The sequence below is a fragment of the Temnothorax nylanderi genome, unplaced genomic scaffold, assembly GCF_030848795.1.
Source record: "Temnothorax nylanderi isolate EJ_2023f unplaced genomic scaffold, tnyl_v1.0 TNYL_tig0308_pilon, whole genome shotgun sequence".
Taxonomy (NCBI): domain Eukaryota; kingdom Metazoa; phylum Arthropoda; class Insecta; order Hymenoptera; family Formicidae; genus Temnothorax; species Temnothorax nylanderi.
Genome location: NW_027249370.1, coordinates 5,324 through 27,500, shown reverse-complemented (window position 1 = coordinate 27,500; position 22,177 = coordinate 5,324). Strand labels below are relative to the sequence as shown.

The 22,177-nt window shown below is 41.8% G+C and overlaps 1 protein-coding gene across 1 annotated transcript in view; it reads right to left on the bottom strand.

The window, feature by feature from the left end:
• Window positions 1–21,501, bottom strand: part of Inr-2 (insulin-like receptor-like) — a 49,256-nt gene extending 27,755 nt beyond the window's left edge. Inside the window, exons 1-2 of the mRNA XM_071719722.1 lie at window positions 21,193–21,501; window positions 9,789–10,962 (exon numbers count right to left, since the gene is read on the bottom strand). Coding sequence (XP_071575823.1) covers window positions 9,789–10,359 — 571 coding nt within the window. The 5' untranslated portion in view covers window positions 10,360–10,962; window positions 21,193–21,501. The remainder of the gene's footprint in view (window positions 1–9,788; window positions 10,963–21,192) is intronic.
• Between the last annotated feature and the right edge of the window lie 676 nt (window positions 21,502–22,177).

Here is a 22,177-nt window from a genome sequence, read left to right as displayed (position 1 = left end):
CGAGCAACTGCAACTCTGTACTTAATAATAAAACGTCCATTAATTAATCAGATAAAAATCCTTAATTCTTTAATGATACCGTCCATGAATCTTATAACGTTTACAAGGTATTAATTAATCAATGTGGCAAAAATAATGTGAGTAAAAATATGTCGGATAGCGGTAGCCCTATAAATAGGCAAATAAGCTACGTAACGCTCGTCATTTTCTCGTGCTTGCGGCTCGTTAAGTTTCATCAAAAGCCGGAAGCCATCGGCTTGGCGCCACTCGAACCAGCCACATAGAGCCCCTGTCGTATCATGTGCTGCGCTATTGTGCGACCGAGCACAGCGAATCTCGTGGCCGTCTTCCGCGCGAAATACGTTCACAGGATAGCCCGATGCTCTAAAAATAGCGACGTTTCGTGCTTTCCCCCCCGGTGTCGTTTGAATCTCGATGAGCCTCGATGGCGACGCAAGAACGACGATAAATTTATCAAACTCATCAATATCTTTGCATACGATCGTGGTAGTCGCGTCGTAAGACGCATCGTGAATTTATTGACGCGCACGGTGGCGTAGTGTCTTTACGCCAGTGCAAACAAACGCCTCCGACGAAGTATACGAAGTATTCCGTAGTACCAGGTGCAACACGCGCCGGAGGTCAACGGGACCTTCCCCCCCTCCCCCCCCGTAACTTTGGATGCCGGAAGTCGCCGTCTAGACAGAGGCCGCACTTCTCTTTTCTCATCCCAGCCGGTCGCGGTGCACACGCTCGCCTCCAGGGCATCTTTGCATCGCGATTGAAATTTCTAAAAGCTGCGGCATCCCGATCCCGACCCCCCCTTTCCCGCGCCCCGACGTTAACATCGAGGCGAGAGCGCGACGGTACCCTCACCACGCCTACGATAATTTTGCGGTCCTTGCCTTTTGGTTTGCGAGGGCATCCCGAGATATCCCGAGATATCCCGCGCCCAGACTCTCGCAGCTTATAAACTATGGGAGCTTTCCAGCAAGCGACACAAGTATCGTTTTATCTTTGTTACTGATTACCAAAAAAGAAAGATAGAACGATGCTTGTGTCGCTTGCTGGAAAGCTCCCTATGTTAACACGGCTGACGAGTTAACTTAACATCCAAAGTCCGTCGTGTCGATGCATTTTGAAGCAATTAAATATCTACCGCTATATTGGCTTTTGGCGCGTGACGTAAACCCGATTAGTTCATACGTTCTCGTTACAGATAAAATTCGTCGCGATATTATCTTGCCGTCGTATTTACACGAAATCGTCGGCCCGTTAGTCTTTCGAGCGAACGGATATCGTTAAATAATGTCACCAGACGACTTCCGTCTCCGTTCACCGTAAAGAGGCACGTCACTTAATATTCGAGCTGACACGCCTTAATTACATCAACCTTCATCGTCCCTCCGCGATTCCGGGCCTCCCCTAGAGTACCCTAGACCATCCTCCTTCGTTTGCTCTCTCTTCCGCGTACGATCTCGATAGCTTCTTCCCTTCGCCGTCATCATAACGCACCTTCCATTAGGTCGAGCATAGGGAACGATATTCATAGCTCATAGCCGTTCCTTAAGGAATAAAGATTGCTTATTTATACCCATGCTGCACATGCGCATGTATCTGCATGCATCAATGTATAAATAAGAAATTCTTATTCAACAAGAAACGGGTTATGAATACCGTCCTAAGACAAATTTATCAAAAGCACAGACAAAACTGATACAGTATCGACCCATAGATTCAGATAATTCTTAACTGCATAATCCTCGCTGAATCATATATTCTCGCACCCTTGATTACTAATATTTAATTCCGTCCCGATATTCCGGATAATACAAAAGGAAGGGGTTGTTAATACGATCCACTAGTTGCGCATAGGATTTTTCGGACGTTAATTCTTCTCGGTTGCACAAAATGTAAAGTAAACGAAATAAAAACACGAACAAAAAATAAAAAAGCAAATTATACAGAATTTTATTTATTATATGTCATAATAATAAAAATTACAGGAAATGTTCGGGGAAAAATATGCTCGTCTTCCGGCGGTGTAACGCATTAAGCACAGACATACGAATACATATGTATAATGAATATAATTATGCAAGTTGCTTGTTTACTTTAATCTAGCGATCAATGTTCACTGGCGCACGCTTCCCTTATTTCACCTTATTTCAATAGAAACTAGTAAAAGAGGTAAATATAACGTTAACTTGCCACTCGATTTGCCTTCCTGCAACTCCGATATATACGCTGGGTTAACCGACGGCTACCATACCGAGTAGACGGTGTGGAAAATGCACGAAAGTGTTTTCGACTCGATTCGACGATGAAAGAGGGTACGGAAGCGGAGAAAAGGGAGACGACGCGGTGCAAGCCGAGGGAGACCGAGGGCCGAGATATTTTGCGCATCGCATCGCATCCCATCGCAGGAATGCCATCGGTTCTGTTGTTCTCACGACGGAGTGGCCTGCCTTTTTGTGGCGAGGTATGCAGCCTACGATTTTGTCCTCTCCCCTTCTCTCTCTCTCTCTCTCTCTCTCTCTCTCTCTCTCTCTCTCTCTCTCTCTCTCTCTCTCTCTCTCTCTCTCTCTCTCTCTCTCTCTCTCTCTCTCTCCCCCTCCTCGTATCCCATTTTCTCTCGTTCTTTCTTTTTTCTTCCGACTGCTTCTTTTCGCTCTTCTTTCCTTATTCGATAGCACCTACTATCTCAAAGGAGCATACCACCGAATTAGATCGACTTTTGACCAGACGGGATATTTCTAAGAAAAAAGAAAACAAGCTTGATGATGCTTTTTCTATATCTGTACACGAAACATGTTTACTAGCTACTATCTACATGAAACTATTTAAATCGACTTCAACTGATTTATCGTCATTCTCTACATATTTTTGACCGTAGTGAAAAGATAATTTGAATAGTATCAGCTTGTGTCAAGCTGCACACGTAGCGATAGCAACGTGGGAAAACAATCTTCGAAAAAGAACAGCGTAGTAAATTAACTCTCGTACGCCCATGCCATATGAGAATTTCGGAACTGCGGCATAAAACGAGTTCATCGTCCTCGGAATATGCATACTTCGGGAAAATGGATCCAACATTAGGAATTCTTCGCAATATTGGACAAGTTAGGAAATATTTCTCGCTGTACAAGCTTAATAAATGTATATTATTTTAAAAATCAAAAAGTATTGATAGTACAATATTTAAAAATACCCTCATGTCTATTACACTGTTTAACACAAAAAAAAAACACCAGAACGAGACTAGTCATTTCCTGTAATTTTTTAGATGCTGAATATTATCCTGTTTACCAAACTGCTCTATCACGTCACAATTTTAAGAAATTTGCATTTAAAGTTGTAAAAAAGAGCTGTCTTCACGTATTTTGTCGTATTGTAATGTGACAAGGTGTGTGACGTTAGAGAAATTTTATTGCAATCAAAATTAAGTATGGTGTTAGGGCTTTCAAGGCTCAAAAGGAATTTATTTGTGTCCGCTATGATTAATGACATATTCATGGTTAAATATAGGGTCTATTGTAGAAAAGCTATAAATTAGATATTAGATTATTGACGATTTACCAAATAGAGTGTACCAAGTATAATAGGGGGTATATACAATTGAATAGGGAATTTCAATTATGTTTATTTAAACTTAAGTTCTTTAGGTCGCTGAATATGAAAATCCAATATCAATTTAGATATCAAATTTGTATTAAGTATAATGTGTGAAAAATTCCTATACAAGGAATTATTTGCTAAAAGGATTATTTGCTATAATTTAAATATGATTTAATTTTTATCTTTTATTTAGACTTTGTCAATTTTGACATTGGATTCGTATTCAGCGACCTAAAAAACTCTTAAGTTTAAATAAACATAATTGAAAGCTATTTGGTAAGTCATCAATGATCTAATTCACAGCTCTTCTGCAATAGACCCCATATTTAGCCGATATCTTATTAACCATAGCAAACACAAAAAACTTCCTTTTGAGGGCTGAAAGTCCTAACAACGTACAGTGGATCAAACAAGTATTTGCATACAGTTTTCTTACAATAACTTTATTCGAAGGAATAATACATAATTACGAATTGTGCCCATAAGTAACTTATTACATATACTGTATGTGTATGTAATAAAAAACTTATGAACACAATTCGTAATTATATAATTTTGATTGCAATAAAACTTCTCTAGCACGTCACACACCTTAGTTATAATATGACAAAAAGTACGGGAAAATAGTCCTTTTTTGCAACTTAACCCTTAAATGCCACCCGGGGTCCAGCGGACCCCAGACCCTTTAGAATGATATATTTTCAAATGTTCCCTCCAAAAATGGAGCTCATATTTATTTATTTATTATTTTTTATTTTTTTGATTTTGGAGCCAATATTTTAACTGTTGGCGATCTTAATTTTTTATACTATGTTGAAATTGAAATTTTAACAATATAAGTATTTTATTATCTTTTCTAAGCCTTGAACAACATTGAAAATAATTTTCATAACTAAATATCAAAAAATCAATAAGTAAGGAGACATTTTTCATGCTGGGGTCTTTTAGACCCCATGTGTCATTTACGAGATTCTTGAGAGGTGTGTCATTTAAGGGTTAAACTAAAAATTTCTCAAAATTGTGACGTGATAGAGCAATTTGGTAAACAGGATCGTATTCAACGTCTAAAAAACTACAGGAAATGACTATTCGCGTTTTGATGTTCAAAAGTAGTTTTTTGTTCAACTGTTTGTTACTAGATATACAAAATTACCTATTGGTCGTCTTTCAATGTCATCGTTGAAACCCACTATATCTCTGAAAACTTTTGAGATCATATATTCGTATAAATTCTTCTTCATAAAATTACCTGAAAGATCAATTCTTAAAATATTGAATAGTACTTAAGGTTGCCGTCACACATTGCAGGGCAGGCGGCGAGAGAGGACGGCTGCCTACTCTAAATAATCAAATTTTTCGTCGCGTGAAATAAACGAGTTTTAGTAAATGAATATGTGTAAATGAATGCATTAAATTAGCTGTTTCTTAAGGTTTTATTTTAAATCGTTGTTTGTACAATTGGTAAATACGTTAAAATGTGGCAATATGCTGTTTTATTTTTACAATTTCTTGATAACTATGTAGACAAATCATTTCAGTCTTCGTAAAAGTCCTTCCTAAATATGTAAAGAATTATTTGCATCTATTTTCATTAAATTCTTATCATTTTTAATATGCTTTCGAGAGTTACATTACAAGTGTCGTAACATTTTTGCTATATGTCGCCGTGTATAAGAGAGAGAAAGAGAGAGTATAACTTCAATAATTAATTACTCGACAACCATGCAGATAATTGTCTTCAACTTTGGCATGGACGACAGATTCTCATAGACGAATATCCTCCATAAATTTGAACTAATTCTCATCATATTGATTTGAGCAACCAACCTCCTTAAGAAACATCTTATATAGAACAAATTTTGTCCACTTTTATTAATATGTTCTATTAAAAATAATGTTGGAAAGCAACTCCTAAAATTTTGTTTCACTCGAGATACGTGCCTATAATATCTATTGGCAAATCCGACGAGCTGATTAATCATTGTACGCTTAATTCATCGACATACAGTATTGGACTGCGCATAGAAGAGGATAGAGCGCATGTGCGGCCAATATCTATCTCTTTCTATTCAACACTGTAATATTGGTTGAAAAGCGAGTCAGAGATTGGCCGCACTTGCGCTCTATCCTTTTCTATGATTCGGACCATTTTGGTATACTGTTTAGGTACGGGTGCATGGCGCAGTTCAGTACTATATGTCCGATGGCTCAATTGTATTTGCCGATGGCAGCCATCGACACGCATCATCGTGTTCCTGAAGGAGCGTAGAGGCTGAGAACCGTTGCCTACTATATGATTGACGTTTTAAGATCGTCTCGAATGACATTCCAGAACGTGAGTCGTTTACCTGCTTTCGGAATCTCTGTGGGCGATTAAATGTATTCGGCTCTACGAATGTACGTGTAGTGGCGTGTCTGTATCTTTGTAATTCTTTCACCACACTAATTATTAATTATTTAATAGCGAATTCAGGCCAAGTCTATTTTTTATACTTGAACTTAGTCATGTTTCTTTCGACAAAAAGAAGACGCTAGGAATTTGCTATCATCGCGGATCCTATTTAAATATTATGTTCGACTTTGACCTCGTCTTTTTGATTATTTATTCACAGTAAAAAATTTTGTGTATTTTTGTTAAAAAATATCCTTGTTAAAATTTTTGTGTTAAAAATGTAACATACTTATGTGTTAATTTAACTAATTTTGATTATGTTATTTCATTTATTTGTGTTAAACTCATATTTAAGTAAATCAAACGTTAAAATAACACATTTTATACTTAATCATAAGATTAACATAAAAATAATGTAGTTTTGTTAAAAAATATTCTCGTTAAAATTTTTGTGTTAAAAATGTAACATATTTATGTGTTAATTTAACTAATTTTGATTGTCATCTGATTTATTTGTGTTGAATTCATATTTAAGTAAATCAAATGTTAAAATAACACATTTTACATTTAATCGTAAGATTAACATAGAATTCCTTTTGATATTTCAAAAAGACTGCAAACGCTAATAGTAACGCGCGCTGCCGCGACGCGTCTACACACACACATATGCCAGTACCTTCTCCTAAGTAAAAATCCTCACGCGCTAGGATAAAAGGTGAGCCTATGAGAGCTACTTTGCATTAATAATTTGGTGCATAGCATATAATATAGCCTGTCTCTTTCTAAAATTCTAATTCAAAATGTAATAAAATGTTTTGTGTGCAATGTACTGTGCAGAAAAGTGTATTATTATTATTTAAATAATTCTCATTTATATATAAAATAATAGTATATTGTATCAGTAATAATAATATCCGTTAAGGCTCCTGGGTACTCGTCGCGGCCATGTTGGAATGTGAGAAAGAAGCGAGAAATGACACGTTGAAAATTCTTGCGTAGTATTTTCAAATAAAAAGATATTTGCTTAAAATAACACTACAGATCACTTCAGCACACTTCGAAAATACTCCGAGTTGAGGTTAAGTCTACCCCTTTCCCTTGACAGTTAATAAACAGCCGTAAAACAAACTGTGATACGATGCAGGTTTGTGCGCAGGCGCATGACTAGATTTCGTATTACATTCATTTTACGGCTGTTTATTAACTGTCAAGGGAAAGGGATAGACTTAACCTCAACTCGGAGTATTTTCGAAGTGTGCTGAAGTGATCTGTAGTGTTATTTTAAGCAAATATCTTTTTATTTGGAAATACTACGCAAGAATTCTCAACGTGTCAATTCTTAACATTTCTCGCTTATTCTCCATTGGAGAGTTCTTATTTCTACCGCGACGGTACGTCGCCACCGTCAATGCGGAGTTCTCGGCTCAGGGACCAGGAGCCTTAACATTTTCAAAAAATTATATTAACATATTTTTTCTGTAAAATATTGAATTTCTATTATATAAATACTGTAAATTTTACACAATAATTTAATCAAATTTTTGAACAGTTACATTTAAAAAATGTTAAAATAACATGTTTTTTTCATTTATATTTAACATTATACAAATGTTTGTTGTACATAAAATTTTCGTTCACATATCATCAAACTTTTCTTTATTTTGTGTTAAATTATGGACATAATATTTGTGTCATAACTTGACATATTCACATTATGTTAAATTAACACAAAAATTTGAGTGGACCGTTTGGGACATGTAAAATGTGTTGAATTTAACACAAATTTTTTTACTGTGTTCCATCGCTTTAAATGTTATCCCCATTTCGGTTTTCCTTTTAACAATAAATTGTAATTACTTATTTCTATCTTTATGTGAATTCTTGTTGTTTTATTTTCGTTGTTCTGAAGAAGATCAAGTATGGCTCGAAACATAAACTTATTGTAACTTTCAAATTTTTAATAAACAATTTGTTTTAATTTATTTTTTAACATCTTTATTATTGCTCGAAAATTGGCCTTTTACTTTAATTATAGCTATTTAAATATTATTAGAGACCCTTTACCTCACCATTATCGTCATCGATCGTAAGAACGGGACATAATAAATCGATACATCATCATAGACCGGTAAAAAGTAATAAATAATTAAAAAATCGGCAATCTTCTCAATCTTTCGGCGAATCACATACGTGCTAAATTGCCATTATGAGGACGTGTACCTTAGGTGCGCATCGCGTCGAGACGCATCGCCGTTTTATATATCACAAAACAGGCTTACGCGTAGGCAAACTCATCAGACTTCTAGGAATGAACGGTAGAGTCTGAGGAGAACGGAATATAAAACCAGTCGTGATAATCTCCTGGATGCAATTTTAAAACATACTCGACCGCGATTCATACCTTCTTCTCAATGCCTTCGACATTATTTTCATCCTCTCACGAACGTCACGTTAATCCCGTACGAAACATCTAGCAATTAACGATCGAGCTATCTTTGCATTTATTATTTCTATATAAAAATACTTTCATGAAACGTCGCATTATATCGATCACTGATCAATCGTTCAAACGACAGATTTTAATTACGGGAGAACCAGCTTTACGCTCGTGTTTCGCGCAACGTAATATTGCCGGTCAATGAATATCGTTGAAAATTCTCGAATAAATGTACGAGCGAGCGGTGACAACGGATTGAAATGTTCGTAATTTTGCGAGTTGCTAGCATGGCCTAAAGAACAACTTGTGCGATAACGAACTTGTCAATCATTCCAGTATAGTCGCGAAATCTCGTTATATATACAAAACACATCCGTGCTCTCCTCTCGAATTACTTTAGTTCGCCGAAAAATTATCGCTTCTCTCGAAAGATCAGTTGCTTACGTTTAAATGCGATCGAAATATATAAATTTTCATACAGACTCTTGTACTGATTAGTAGTCAATTAGCAGCTCATGAAGCGAATAGAGAAACTGTTGCATCATTGAATGTATAATTTTACATGTTATCTGTAAAAAAAATTTAAAAATGTCGATTCCATTCTCGAGTCGTGTTATGCGTTACGTGCCTGCGTCATTAATTTGTCACTTTGTTATAAAAGTGACACAAAAAGTCTGCATTATCGCGTCGAAGCCGGCTTCTTTCTGTACGCGAATTGCTGTGCAGCAAGTTGCCGACTTATATATCAGTGAATGTAATCTCTCCGTGTCTTTTCAGCGTTCAAGTAGTGTGCATAATTGAAGTACATAAATTGAAGTTTAATGCGAGTAAACTGGAGCAGTTTTCTCTTTTCGTTGGTCTCTAACGCAATTTTACTCCAGTCAGTCACCAGAGTTGATAAGTTACAATGAAATCCGGGATCCTTTTTAGAGTAAATATGCGCATCTCGTAATCGTGAAGTTTTAAGCGAAGAAGTTTCCGTCTGACCTGCTGCTTTGTACTGCATTATACATGATCTAACAATACGGTTCGCGCTTCGCGTTGCTTCGCTCTTTGAAGATTTGTGAAGCTGTAAACATAATATGCCAGTTCGACCAATAGCGTGGTAAGCTGTTGATCCACACTTTAAATGCACATTTTTTAGTTTCTTCTTTGCATCGATCAACTTGATCGATAAAGACTATTTTACAAACGCGAAACCTAATTTTTTGCCACACGTGGCGATTAAAATTATTGTTTTGCGGAAAGATATGCATATATACAGTAAATGATCTTTCTAAAATGTAGATCGACTTGGGCGTGCCCACTTAAGCGGATAGAGGGGAAGAAAAGCGTATTCACCTCCGTCTCTGTTGCTACGGCCGATGGCGGTGTCGTGTGCTGCTGCGAGGTCGGGTACCGCGAGTATCAGGAGAACGATCCAGAGGAGCCTCCGCCATTCGGTCGATTTGACATCGCCGTGGAATTTGACCGCGAAGATCCACCGCACTACGCTCGAAGCACATCTCGCGGTCGATTCGCGGAGCGGAGTTCTATCACACCTCAAAGTTCTGTCGCGTTTTCCAACGGTCGCTTCCGAGTCATTCATCAGCAAATCGTTCTTTTCGCGCTTTCGTCTCGACGATCGATCAGCCGCGTGACTGTCCCTTGTCCATATCGCGTCCACCGAATTGTAACCGCCCGTTTGACCGCGTAGACGCTCGCAAAGATCGCACGCCGTCGTCGACACCGGTGACGGCAGAAACGACACGCCATCATCTCTCTCGAACGCGCCGCAACTCGACGATGGACAATGGCAGTGGCAGGTGGTAGAATTAGCCTTCGAAAGATCAAGAGCAACGACGCTCGGCTCGTCTTCGTCGAACGTCACGCCGCCAGGTCCGCGCGCGTAACACGCGCCCGACGACTTCATCTTCACCGGAAGAACGAAACTTTTCCCCCGGATGGGAAAAAAAACGACTCTACGTTCTCCGCGGAGTTCAGAGTAAAAGGGGTAAAGCGTCGCGTTTCGCTCGCATCTCTTCGCCGTCGACGCGGCGAACTCTCGCGCCACACCACAGGGTCCACAGCAGCGTTCTCTTCGGCGTTCTCTCTCTGTTCGTTCTCGCGAACGTATGCACGAACGGAGGACTCGAGCGTCAATGCGACCACAGGCTTCGACGACGATCGCTCGACGACGTCGCGGATCTTTTTTTTCTCTCTCTCGACGTTGACCGTGACGTGTTTGTCGGCGTCGGCTTCGTTTGACCTCTTCGTGGCCGCGTGAGAGACCTCGTAGGCGTACCACGAAACGGAGAGACCGCACACACGCACGCACGTATACGCGATATATCAACAAACTGTGCTGGAAGATCGGCACCACCAGCAGGTCGTCACCCTAGATGACTTCATTAACTGCAACAAACTACGCGCGCCGATTCGAGATTCGCTAGTTGATCTTGACACTGAATCAGTGCACGCTCCTCACCATACCGACGATCCTGCTTTCTCGGCGATATTCAGACAGTCTGTCATCCTGGAACGAAAAAAGATACAAAGTTACACTTTGCAGATGCCTTCGATATTATAAATAATACTATGTAATTTTAATTTTAATGATGTTAAATAAGTCGTTTGGCGTCGTTTTTTAAGGGAAAATTTACGTTACATTAGCTTATGTAGGTTCACTTGGACTTAATCGTAGGAAATGAGATACCTTGAAACGTTAATTTTCGTATTCATTGGAGGATAACGCGAGCGCGCTACACGGCGATAATACACACGAGAAACTTGAAGAAGGGAAAATATAATGGCGATTGTTGCAAGTGAGACTTACGCAGCCATCAATAAATGGCAGTTAGAGTCGTTATTTACAATGCATGGGGATCACCGGCGCGGCGCGGCGCCAAGCGTATGTCACGCTCATTATGGTCATTATATGTGGAAAAGAATGCTTCGCAAGGATAAATTATCGTAATAAATGAATATTGCGCGCGTCCATTCAACGAACAGACCGTGCGCGTAATAACATGATATAAAAAGATATACCTCGTTATGAGGATTACGGCTAATTATACGACTGTATGACGATGCGAGTTGCAAACGTACTGGAAAATAACATCGTTGCCACTTTTGAGGGTATTCGGCATGGCCCTGTCTTATCGACTTGAAATTCCGCGCAACATTTTTGCACGATAACGTTTTTGCACGATAACACTTCAACTCACAAATGGTCAAGCAAGGAAATATCGTTTATCAGTCCTGTGTGTGCCAATATTATAATAAATTATAAGACTGCATCGCAAAAGACCCTTCCTTTCTCTTTGTTCTGAGAAATATATGAATTTAATGTACGTTTTGAAATTTAAGCAAGAGCTCGTTTTAAATTACTTTGTTTCCTTGTGCAAGATTGTGGTAACGATACGCGAAGGAAAACGACCATCTCCAACAAAAAATTGAATTTAGCGAGTGAATAAATATGTTCGATAAGTTGCGCGGCAGTTTCGATCGTCGATAGCAGATTCATCGACGATAATATTTCGCGAAGGAGGTGCTCGTCGAAAACAACGAACGTTTAGCCCGAGGGTTTCGCGGGATTTAATCAAGCTCGCTTACTCGGAATTGGATTCATCCCCCTGCCACGGGTATTCCCTTGCCATGTTTCGTTACGATTTTTGACGAAAAATTACACACGCAACAGATTGTTCACGTAACGTCGAGATCAATTGTGCTCAAAGTGGTTTATGTATGCTAATTTCGGATAGCTGTCGCGAGTATCATGCACTCATTTTCATGCGCATTTTTACGAACCGCGACACTCTATACATTTTTATAACTCTTATCCATCCGTATGTACCGGGGTCATGACGCTTCGTGACAATATCTTCAGGCCATATTTATAGCGCGGTGGTGTAGCGCGTGCGATAAACGTGCGTGTGATTTACAAATTATCGAATAAGCTGGGGTGTTCGAATCGACGATGCAACTCACTCTCGCCATAGCAACACTGTATCGTATCAAACTGTCGGGCACAAAATAAACTCGGCAGATGTCCGGACCTTGCCTTATATACCTACGCGCGCGCGGTATACTCCCTGTATACTAAAACTCTTCACAGAAAAGTAAACCCTAAGCTCTAAGAGCCGCATGGCCAACCAGTTGTGTGTCTAGATGCAATATTCGCGTTGTTTACGACGCCGACTACGTCTAATGTGCCAAACGCTGCTTTTCATTATACGGAAAGCTGAGTGTACACGCAGCCAGAAGGTACTACGAAGTAGAAGAGGGAGAAAGAGCGAGAGAGAGAAAACAGGAAACGTGCTATCCTGCTGAATAACAACGCTGCTTCTTCTGAAAATAAATTACAATTTTTCAATAAATTATTTTAAAAACATATAAAACGAAATTAATTCAAGATATTTTCGTTTCCAGCTTGCGGGATCCTCTTTGAGTTAAAATTAACCATTCATGAGTTATCCGCTGTACGCATTTAGCGTCATAATTGTCTAATCGTAATACTTCGAAGTCATAATCGTACGACGCGTAAACAACAAATTCCTTTTCAGTCTGAAGCGTAATGTTGGAAATGCGCCGAAAATGGTAATTCGCCGTGTCGACGGGAGTGAGAATGGCCGCGCGATCTCACGGGCGGTTAAGTGGCTGCAAAACAAAAAATTTGAAGCGTCGCGCCGCGCCTGATCGTATGAACATCGTCTTGCTCGCCCGTGACTCGGGTTAAGTAACATGATTTGATTAAGCGTAGATTTCTCTTAATAATAAACGGTAATTGATTTATTGCGTATAAAGAGGGTCACGCTGTCACTCGTAACGAGATGTGTACGCTGTGGCACGCGGGACCGAGAGAGATTCGATTGTACCTCCACGATCGTGAGTATCGTGACCCGATGCGAACACGACACTCACAAACGTTTTCCGATTCACGACTCATTGAATTCGCTTTCCCGATCTGGCCGTTTTCTATATATACCTACGTCTCGTATACTTGGCGCTTAGCCTGCGAAAAGAAATTAGCATCTGCATCAGTGCAGATTTTGCATCTGTATTTTCTACACAGCACGTAGTTTAAAAAAGTTACGGAAACGTCGCGGGAATATTATCCCATGTAAATCAAATCTCGCTTAAACATATTCAGTCATTTCCTTACTTCAGCTATATGCCAACGGTCAACTTTGTATGCGTTAACGGATCTTTTATTTACGAGAATTTTAATCATCTGTATAAGCATCTAACGAACGATTCATGTCACCTCGTGGAACCTTTCAGAAAGATTACAACATTGCAGCGACGTTGCAATCTCGTCAATTTCGGTACAATGTTGTGAGGAAATTGTAGAGAGATATGATATTGCCGAATTCCAATCAGATTGCAGCGATACGCGGAAAAACGTCGCATTACAATATGAAAGATTGTAAATTTTGTCCCAATATCGGTATACGACACTGTTCTGTGCACGCTATATAGGTATAGTCATGTGGAAATTACGTCAGTCACGCTACGTACATGGGTCCACCACCTACGCCGTCTTATTCATAGTTTTATTTGTAGTACGTGAAGGCAGACACGACTCAAGAATGTGCGTTACAGCGCGACACCTTCGTCATTGATAGCAATTTCACGCGTGAGCTTGAAAATGTCAAGTTGTAATTTTAAATACCAGTGAAGGCTTCATCATTTGACAAGTTAGCGAAAGGAACATACGCAATTATACGTGTGCCGTATTATTATTTATGATCGCGCTATTCTAATCTTCGTAACTTTCATGTCTTTGGAACCTCTTTTTTGATTTTTTAATATGCAAGAAATATCAAGCATCAAATATTGGCCAGATTATAAGTATACAGGGTGTTCTTAAGTAAAAAATTGAAGGGGATATTCAGTGGGCTTATTTTAGGAAGAAAAGGTCCTACATGTCTTAAACTGCTTTATTTTCAAAATACAGGGTGTCAAAGACGCATGACCCATAGTGGATCTAAAAATGTTTCATCGATACTGGAAAATGGTTCTTAATACCACATGCACGCATACCAAATTTGAATAAAATATCTTTAAACGTTTTCCAGGTTTTCGAAATTTTCATTTTTTTTCACAATTTTGACACCCTGTATTTTAAAAACAAAGCAGTTTAGGGCATATTTATAGGACCTTTCGAGGGACCTTTTCTTCCTAAAATAACCCACGGAGTGTCCCCTTCAATTTTTTGTATTTACTTAGGAAACTGACTGTAAAATCCTGTATAATCTGGCTATAATGCGAGCCTGCATTGTAATCGTTCCTTTCATTGTTCGTTTATTCGTCTGACAGATCGATATCAGATCAGGCAATAACTCTCCCCGAGAAGTAACTTGCTAAATTGCGAGACGGTAAGCAGGATAATCCGGTCGGAATCGAGCTGATGGAATACGCTCGAAATAATCGAGTTCCGGACAGCGCGAAATCCTTTTGCACGGCAATCGGCCACTGCGTCAAAACACGGGGCGTCGCTCGCCTACAACTGCATCTCGTACGTATATAACGCATTGTCGACTCGGCACGCGAATATATAACGCGTGCATAATGCGTGCGAACGGCAGGGGACCGGCTGGCGCGGGCTAGGATAGGAAGGAAGACGGATGCATCGGGAGAACGACGTAGTGGGGAACACCGAGGGCGACGTGAAACTCGAAGAGGGGCACCGTCGTAGACGAGGGCGAGGGTGATGGGGGGGGGGGGGAGAGGAAGCCGGGCTTCATTCACCGCCGCCACTCGCCACGTCGGTCCGAGTCGCCGCCGCTGTCCGCGTTCTACTACTACGAGGTATTTGTGCTGTCGTATTTGCAGGTTCGCCGACACCCACACCAAGCCGTTTGTCCATCGACCGCTCCGAGTCCGTTCTTTGCCAAGCGTCGCACCGTAATCCGTTTAGTTGTCAATTGAACGAGGTGTACCACCGGGTAACACCGGGGGTAACACGCTCGTTGCGATGGTATAAGTCGCGAATTACTCTATCCAATCGTCGGCAAGCGATTTGTCACGACTGTACGATCTTCGGCAGTTTTTCGCTTTCGCGGATTGTTCGCGATTACGTAACTACCTCATCCCCGAAGCATTTTAAAACGCGTAAGCCGTACAGGTCGGTTTTTCGTGTGTTGTAACGTGGTGCAACGTTGGTGCAACGGTAGCGGGGCACGATCGATCGATGCACCGAGGAAAATATATGCAGCTAATTGGATGTAGTTAGAATCAAGTACGTTGCGATCGCGCGATTGCAGCAGATACGACCGATACAAGTACCGAGCTAAAGAACGCAGTTGCGATAAGTGATATCCTATCTGAACGATATTCTATCCAGGAAATTGAATCAATTTCGTCTTTGTGCGCGAACTAATAAGAGTAATAAGAGGATAGACTACCAGATAGAGTACAGTAATCGTTATAAACTCAAAAAGGATTAATCTTTTCAAATTCTTTATGAATTCGCGTAATTTGTTCGAAACGAATTGAAAAAGGACTCCTTTTTGATATTTCAAAAAGACTGTGAGCGCTAGTAACGCGCGCTGCCGCGACGCGGCTATATGCGCCAGTACCTTCTCGTAAGCAAAAATCCTCACGCGCTAAGATAAAAGACGAACCTGCGAGACACTTGGCTCATAATATTTTTCGTGATACCTCCGATATCATACAGTGCAGAGATGGCAAAATGCACTAGTTACATTTTACATCCTTTCTAATACAGAAACTGGATCAGAAGATTTTTGATAAATCCTTTTTGGATAAATCACGAAGGATTCTTTTTCATTTTTCTTCAAATACAAAATGGTGCTCAGATAAAGCTCCATTGGAATAGTATCTAAGCATAATTTCGAATTTATTACGAATTCTTATGGAATAGAAAAATAATTTTTTTAGTATCTGAAGGATTCAGAATTGGTGACATAGAAATGAATTCCTTTTGAACTCTTAACTCTTAAGAGTCTTTTGAGAGTAGAAATTATACGAAAAAAGAATTTATTTCATAATTCGGGAATTCAGAAAGAGTTCTTTTTCAATTCTCCTTGCCATCTGGATACGCAGTCAAGGGCGATAGCGCGTCTCTCTCCTCGCGTTCGTTTAAAGGCGCGTTTCATAACGCGCCAAGTCGCTTATCTTTCTTTCTCGTTAAGCGGTGCTTTCGTTCTCATCGTCGTCCGCCGCGCCGAATGCCACGCCGCCGTCGCCGCGCTGGCGTTTTTGCCTCTTCATCGGCACTCTCCGTCCCTTCCACGAGGACAAACTGAATGGAAGGAGATGCTCGATCGACCACGTTCCCCGCTGCACGACACGATTCGCAGACTCGTTCGCATTCGTCGTGCTATCTCCGGCCAATCCGCGGACGCGAACGGCGTACGCTCGCGCCGACTTACGTTGTAGTACGACCGCGACACTCGCGTTTGCGGTTTCATCCTTGCTGTTTATTCGCAGCATTGCTGCTCGATGTCGGCCCCGTCAGCTTGATACAGCCCATATAATTACCGCTGAAATCATTGCGCTCCAGATATCGCTCACAGCCAAAATCACTTCTAATTCCCTTCCCCCCCCCCTCCCTGTGATCCCGCCGATATTAAATCGTTTAAACACATGCGACGACATTGCGTCTCCTGCTGATTTAAGCTCGGCTGATAAGGGGATCGACTCGCTTGCCATTTTTTCGCATCGACTTCTTTCCAGCTGATTCTTTTATCGCACGCGCTCGCGTTCTTATTCATTATGGGAGATATCGTCATCTAATATGACCGAAGAATGTGTTTGTCCCTGCTGCTTGTCGTATCACGACGCTGTGTCATCAAATGGCACGACGATCGAGCAGCATAGCTTTCTAAACGATGAATCAAACGTATCGAGATAGAGAATTAATATCGTCTATATTATCATACTCACTTATTTTCGTCTCATGTCGAGATTATTTTCGTTATTTTCGAACTCAGCAATTTTCTAAAAGTAACAAAATAAGCGGTTTTATCAATGTCAATTAGCTGTAGCAAATTAAATTCAAGCGAATTAATTTCTTCTTATTTTTTTTCAATGACATAACTGTACGAGAACTTGTTGTTTCTAAGCAAGATTACATCAAGCGGAATAACTGTATGCAGAATATCTTCGTATACCAAACGTTATCGCGCGATGTTCGAAACGTGACGCTTCCTTCGCGCGCGGCGCGGCGCGGCAGTCCGAAGGTCGCGCGACGCTATTGCTGTCATCGTGCTATCAATATGGCATCAGAGATATTTTTTTTAAGGATTGATTATGATTACACACGTCGCGATGTTTCTCAAAACACCATTCTCAAATAAAAATACGTTTTAGCAAACATCTCGGAGGCAGTAACGAATCCTAATCTGTAGTGCCGCAGCCGATAAAGCCAGCGCAATGAGATATAACATCATTCTCGAGAAGCGACAAACACGGCTACCTTTATCACTGTCCAAACAAAATTACGCACTTCACGTATACGTCAAAAGAGAGTGTAACGATTTTCTACTAAATTTCCATGATTTTTGCGCTTTCGAAAAAATTCAAACAAAAAAAAACTGATTTTTTTCACGATTCCACCAATGACCACCAATGATTCAAGTCTTTCAAGTTATATATAAATATTTTTTTTTTATCTTTGAGAGTGTAACGACATCGATTCATTCAGTCGCATTCATAAGTATTCATAACGAGAATTATAAAACTGGCATATATAATTATTAGATTACGATGCGATAAACATGACACGCGATCGACGTAATATCCACTTTTTTTTAGTATCTGCAGCGCTGCAAGTTAGATTTAAATGTGATAATTAGCACAATAATGTAACATGTATTTTTTGCGTTTGTAATAATGACAATTGACTCGCTAATGATTATACCGTAACCAATCCATGAATTTTACAAGCAATTTTCTCGCAATTTTCCACGAAATTACGTGCTCGCGAAGGTACCAAGATATACATGTAACATTATATACAATAACTATTGTCGTAGTTCTCTTCATTCCGCGCTGTATCGTAATTAAACGTTTTATGCATTTATTTGTTATTAATGTACATGTCGTAAAACAAACACTGTGCACAGCATTCCGAATGTTATACCTCCAGAGCAGTGCCATGAAATTAATGCGTTCCAGAGCCCGCCAGAACGATACGGCGTCAGCGGCTAATTTTGACTTGTTCTTGTAGCAGCGACACGATTACGAAGTAAAATCGGAATTACGTCAGTCGAGCATCGAGTACGTCTACGCGATAAGAGTCGACCTTCTTCGGCGGGACGCGAACAATTTCGCACCTGACAATTGAGAATCGCTGCTAGCTGAGGGTAGTTGACTGAACCAGGGCGTGGGTGGATTTGGTGAGGGAGGGCAAGTAGCGGGAAGGCAAGGAAGCTATACTACGCCGCAGTATAAGGGGTGGACGATCGATGCGAGCCAAAACATTGCCACATGCCTAGCCGCGCGAAAACCCCGCTCTATAAAACTCCCGCCACTCGCCGTGGCCTAATAATACGATTTGCGCGCTCAATAGGATGATTTTCGCATGTGTTCCACGATAAGGCCATAGGCGGACGACGGAGTAACTACGTCGAATCCTACGTTACAAACGCGATCGATCGATCCCTCCGATCTTCCGCGCGTTTTACACGCCGACCTTCGGCGGCGGCGGCGGCGGCGGCGACGACACAGCGTGCCATTTTGACGCGTATAAAAGCAGAGAGCGAAGAGTGAAACAATGCCAAAATTCTCACAAGTTCGAGGCTTACGCGCCCGAGAGTCACGACACGTTACGTTATACGACATTCGCGTGGGCGTGCCGAGTAATTTTATGTCAGGTCAGATAACTTTCTGGCTGCCAGATCGCATCACGTTTATATTAGATAATAGCGGACAGCCAGAAAAGATAAAGATCGAATGAGAAAAGGTTTATCGAATTCTTTTCCGAATAATGATTCTCAAGACGTTGGTCTTAGGTGATACACGGCCGTCTCTGCAGATTAGACTCTCCGTAAAGCGCGACACGAAACGAATTGAAACGAGATAATTCGGATGCCGATCTCGTCGAATGAAGGAAATCGCATAATATTCCGCATAACACCGCGATATTGCGCCGCGAGATTACTCGCCGACACGCGGAAAGCCGTTAGAAAGCGGATCTAACGTGGATCGGAATGCGCGAGGTAATGCTTAACGAGCACGCTGGGACTGCCCGACTGGCTATAAGGCGGCTACTACCGGTCATACCGCGTACACTGTACACGTGTGTAAAAACGAAAAGTCACTCTCGGACGAAAACATACTCGGCTGTTGGAACCCGCTCGATAAATATCGACGGGCGAAATTGAGATAAGCGGAAGATATTTTTACAGTTGCATCCAGGGCCCGGGGGCGGGGGCGGAGGGGTGAATAGAATTTTAAGCGCGAATGGAAAATACGCGCGGACGAGAGAAGCGCGAAAGAAGCGATATTTCCCCCGGGGTATCGACAGAGATGAGCGGCTCTCGCGCGTCTATCTACACCTCCCCATCCTCGAGGTAAAATTTATTATCGCCGGGGAAACTCGACCGATGCAATGGATTTCCGAGTTTCCGTCACAATGCCGCGCGCGTCTTCTATTCTAACCGCAGCTGCTTCAAGGCTCCGATCGTCTATTCCGACGCACGGAGAGTTCCAGGGAAAACCTATTACGATATCGGCTATACGGCCGAGGATATACGTGATGAACGTAAGGCGCGCGTGGGACGGGACGGCTCGGCTGTACCACGATAACTGGGAATCTCCGCTCGATGAAGATAGGCTCTGCGGAAGGGTTTTTCGTTACTCCGTGAGTTACCCCTCGGTCAAGAGTCACAATGACCAATTCCGACGCGCAGCCGCGATATCCTCGACACAATCCCGGTGTGTATCAATGTGAAAACAATATTTTTCGTGAGATAACTGGAATCAATCGCCAACTTTACGATTCGATAACTTGCCGTCACGCACGAACGAGCGCGCGATAACGCTTATTGACGTCAATATAAAGCCGTTTTAATTATTGCTAATTCGATATCAAGGTACGATTGTTCGTTCGTTCGTACGTTTGTTCGAGAGATACGCTCCATTTCAGATTAAATATCGTGGAAGTCAATGTCCAGACGCGCGCGTTAAGGGCCGGTTCTACAATCAGTCGTATGTCGTAGTTGGATGTCGGAACGCAGCCGATGATTCAATGAGGAAAATTCGTTTTTGAAAAAGAAATTCTTTCATTGGACCATCGGCTGCGTTCCGATATCCGACTCCGACATACGACTGATTAGGTGCTTTCCAGTTAACGACACAAGTCGACACAAGCGTCATTCTATCTTTGTTGCTCACTAGATGTTGAAAAGAGACAGAATGACGCTTGTGTTGTCTTGGGTCGCTAAATGAAAAGCACGCATTGTAGAACCGGCCTAAGGCCCGGTTCTACAATCAGTCGTATGTCGGAGTCGGATGTCGGAACGCAGCCGATGATCTAATGAGAGAATTTCTTTTTCAAAGACGAATTTTCCTCATTGGACCATCGGCTGCGTTCCGACATACGACTGATTGTAGAACCGGCCTAAGAGGGCGAAGCACGAACTTCATCCTTACGCGCCCGCGCGTTATCGCGACGCGATACAAAAACGTCGGTCACCGCAGGATTCACTTACGCATCGAGCGGCCGCATATCGCGAGGCGTAGAGGGGGAAAAGCGCGCGTCCGCCCGCGAGTCGTCATCTTATCTAATACCTACATCAAGCGACGTGCTATCGGATGTCGCGCTCGAGGTACGCGGCGAAGGGTCGCTGTCCCCGTCGTCGCTGTCCAAGTGGCCGCGGGCACGGCAGCCTCGTGTCGGCTGGACGTTAACCGTGCGTCGTTGCGACGCGTGGTACATTATGTACGCCGGTGCGTAATACGTCGTCGTCCACGCACGCCGTGCCCCGTGCACGTACACGCGCGCACACATATGCGGATGATGTTGGCCGCTAATAGGTGCTTGATCGAGCGAACGCGAGGTGGTCGCGTTACGATAACAAGGACAGCATGCGCCGCCACCTTTTTCGCGATGCGAACTAACCCACCGCGCCGCGATGCGGGGCGTCGCGGCGTCGTCGGTCGGGGGTCGAACGCGGAGGGGTAAGAAAATGTGCGCAGTAAGGAAAGGACGGACCCCGCCCGCCGCCGCCACCGCTGCCGCCACTCGTCGTCGCTTCTAGACAACCCTACGCGATTAGGTCGGTCGAATATCTTTCCGCGTAATCAATTTCTTTTTTCGCGAACAGTAGATGGAAATCAGGAAAAGGTAATAAAAGTCTCGTATTTTTGAAAAAAAAGTAAATATTTTATGATAATAAATGCACGCGAAATACTAAGTATCGCAATGATGCTTTTTTGAGGAAAATGATACGACGTTGCGAACGATTGTAAGCAAAAGGAATTCGTCTTCGCTGACAAATTTCAGCAACGGTCTTAGGAGAATGACGCAATCTCGTCGGAGAGCAGCATAGGGATCATGGAGCCGCCATCCAACGGTGAGGCCGGAAGGCCGATCGAGCCCTCTCTATTGTGCGCGCGATGATCAATGGAAGAATTTCGTATAGCTAACATTCCCTCGCTCATTAAAATCACTATACGCCATCGTATAAGACTAACGTCGTACAAAAGCTACATTTCATATATATATATTTATGCTTATTTTCTATAGATATGCACGACGCACGTGCTCGCCAAGTGCG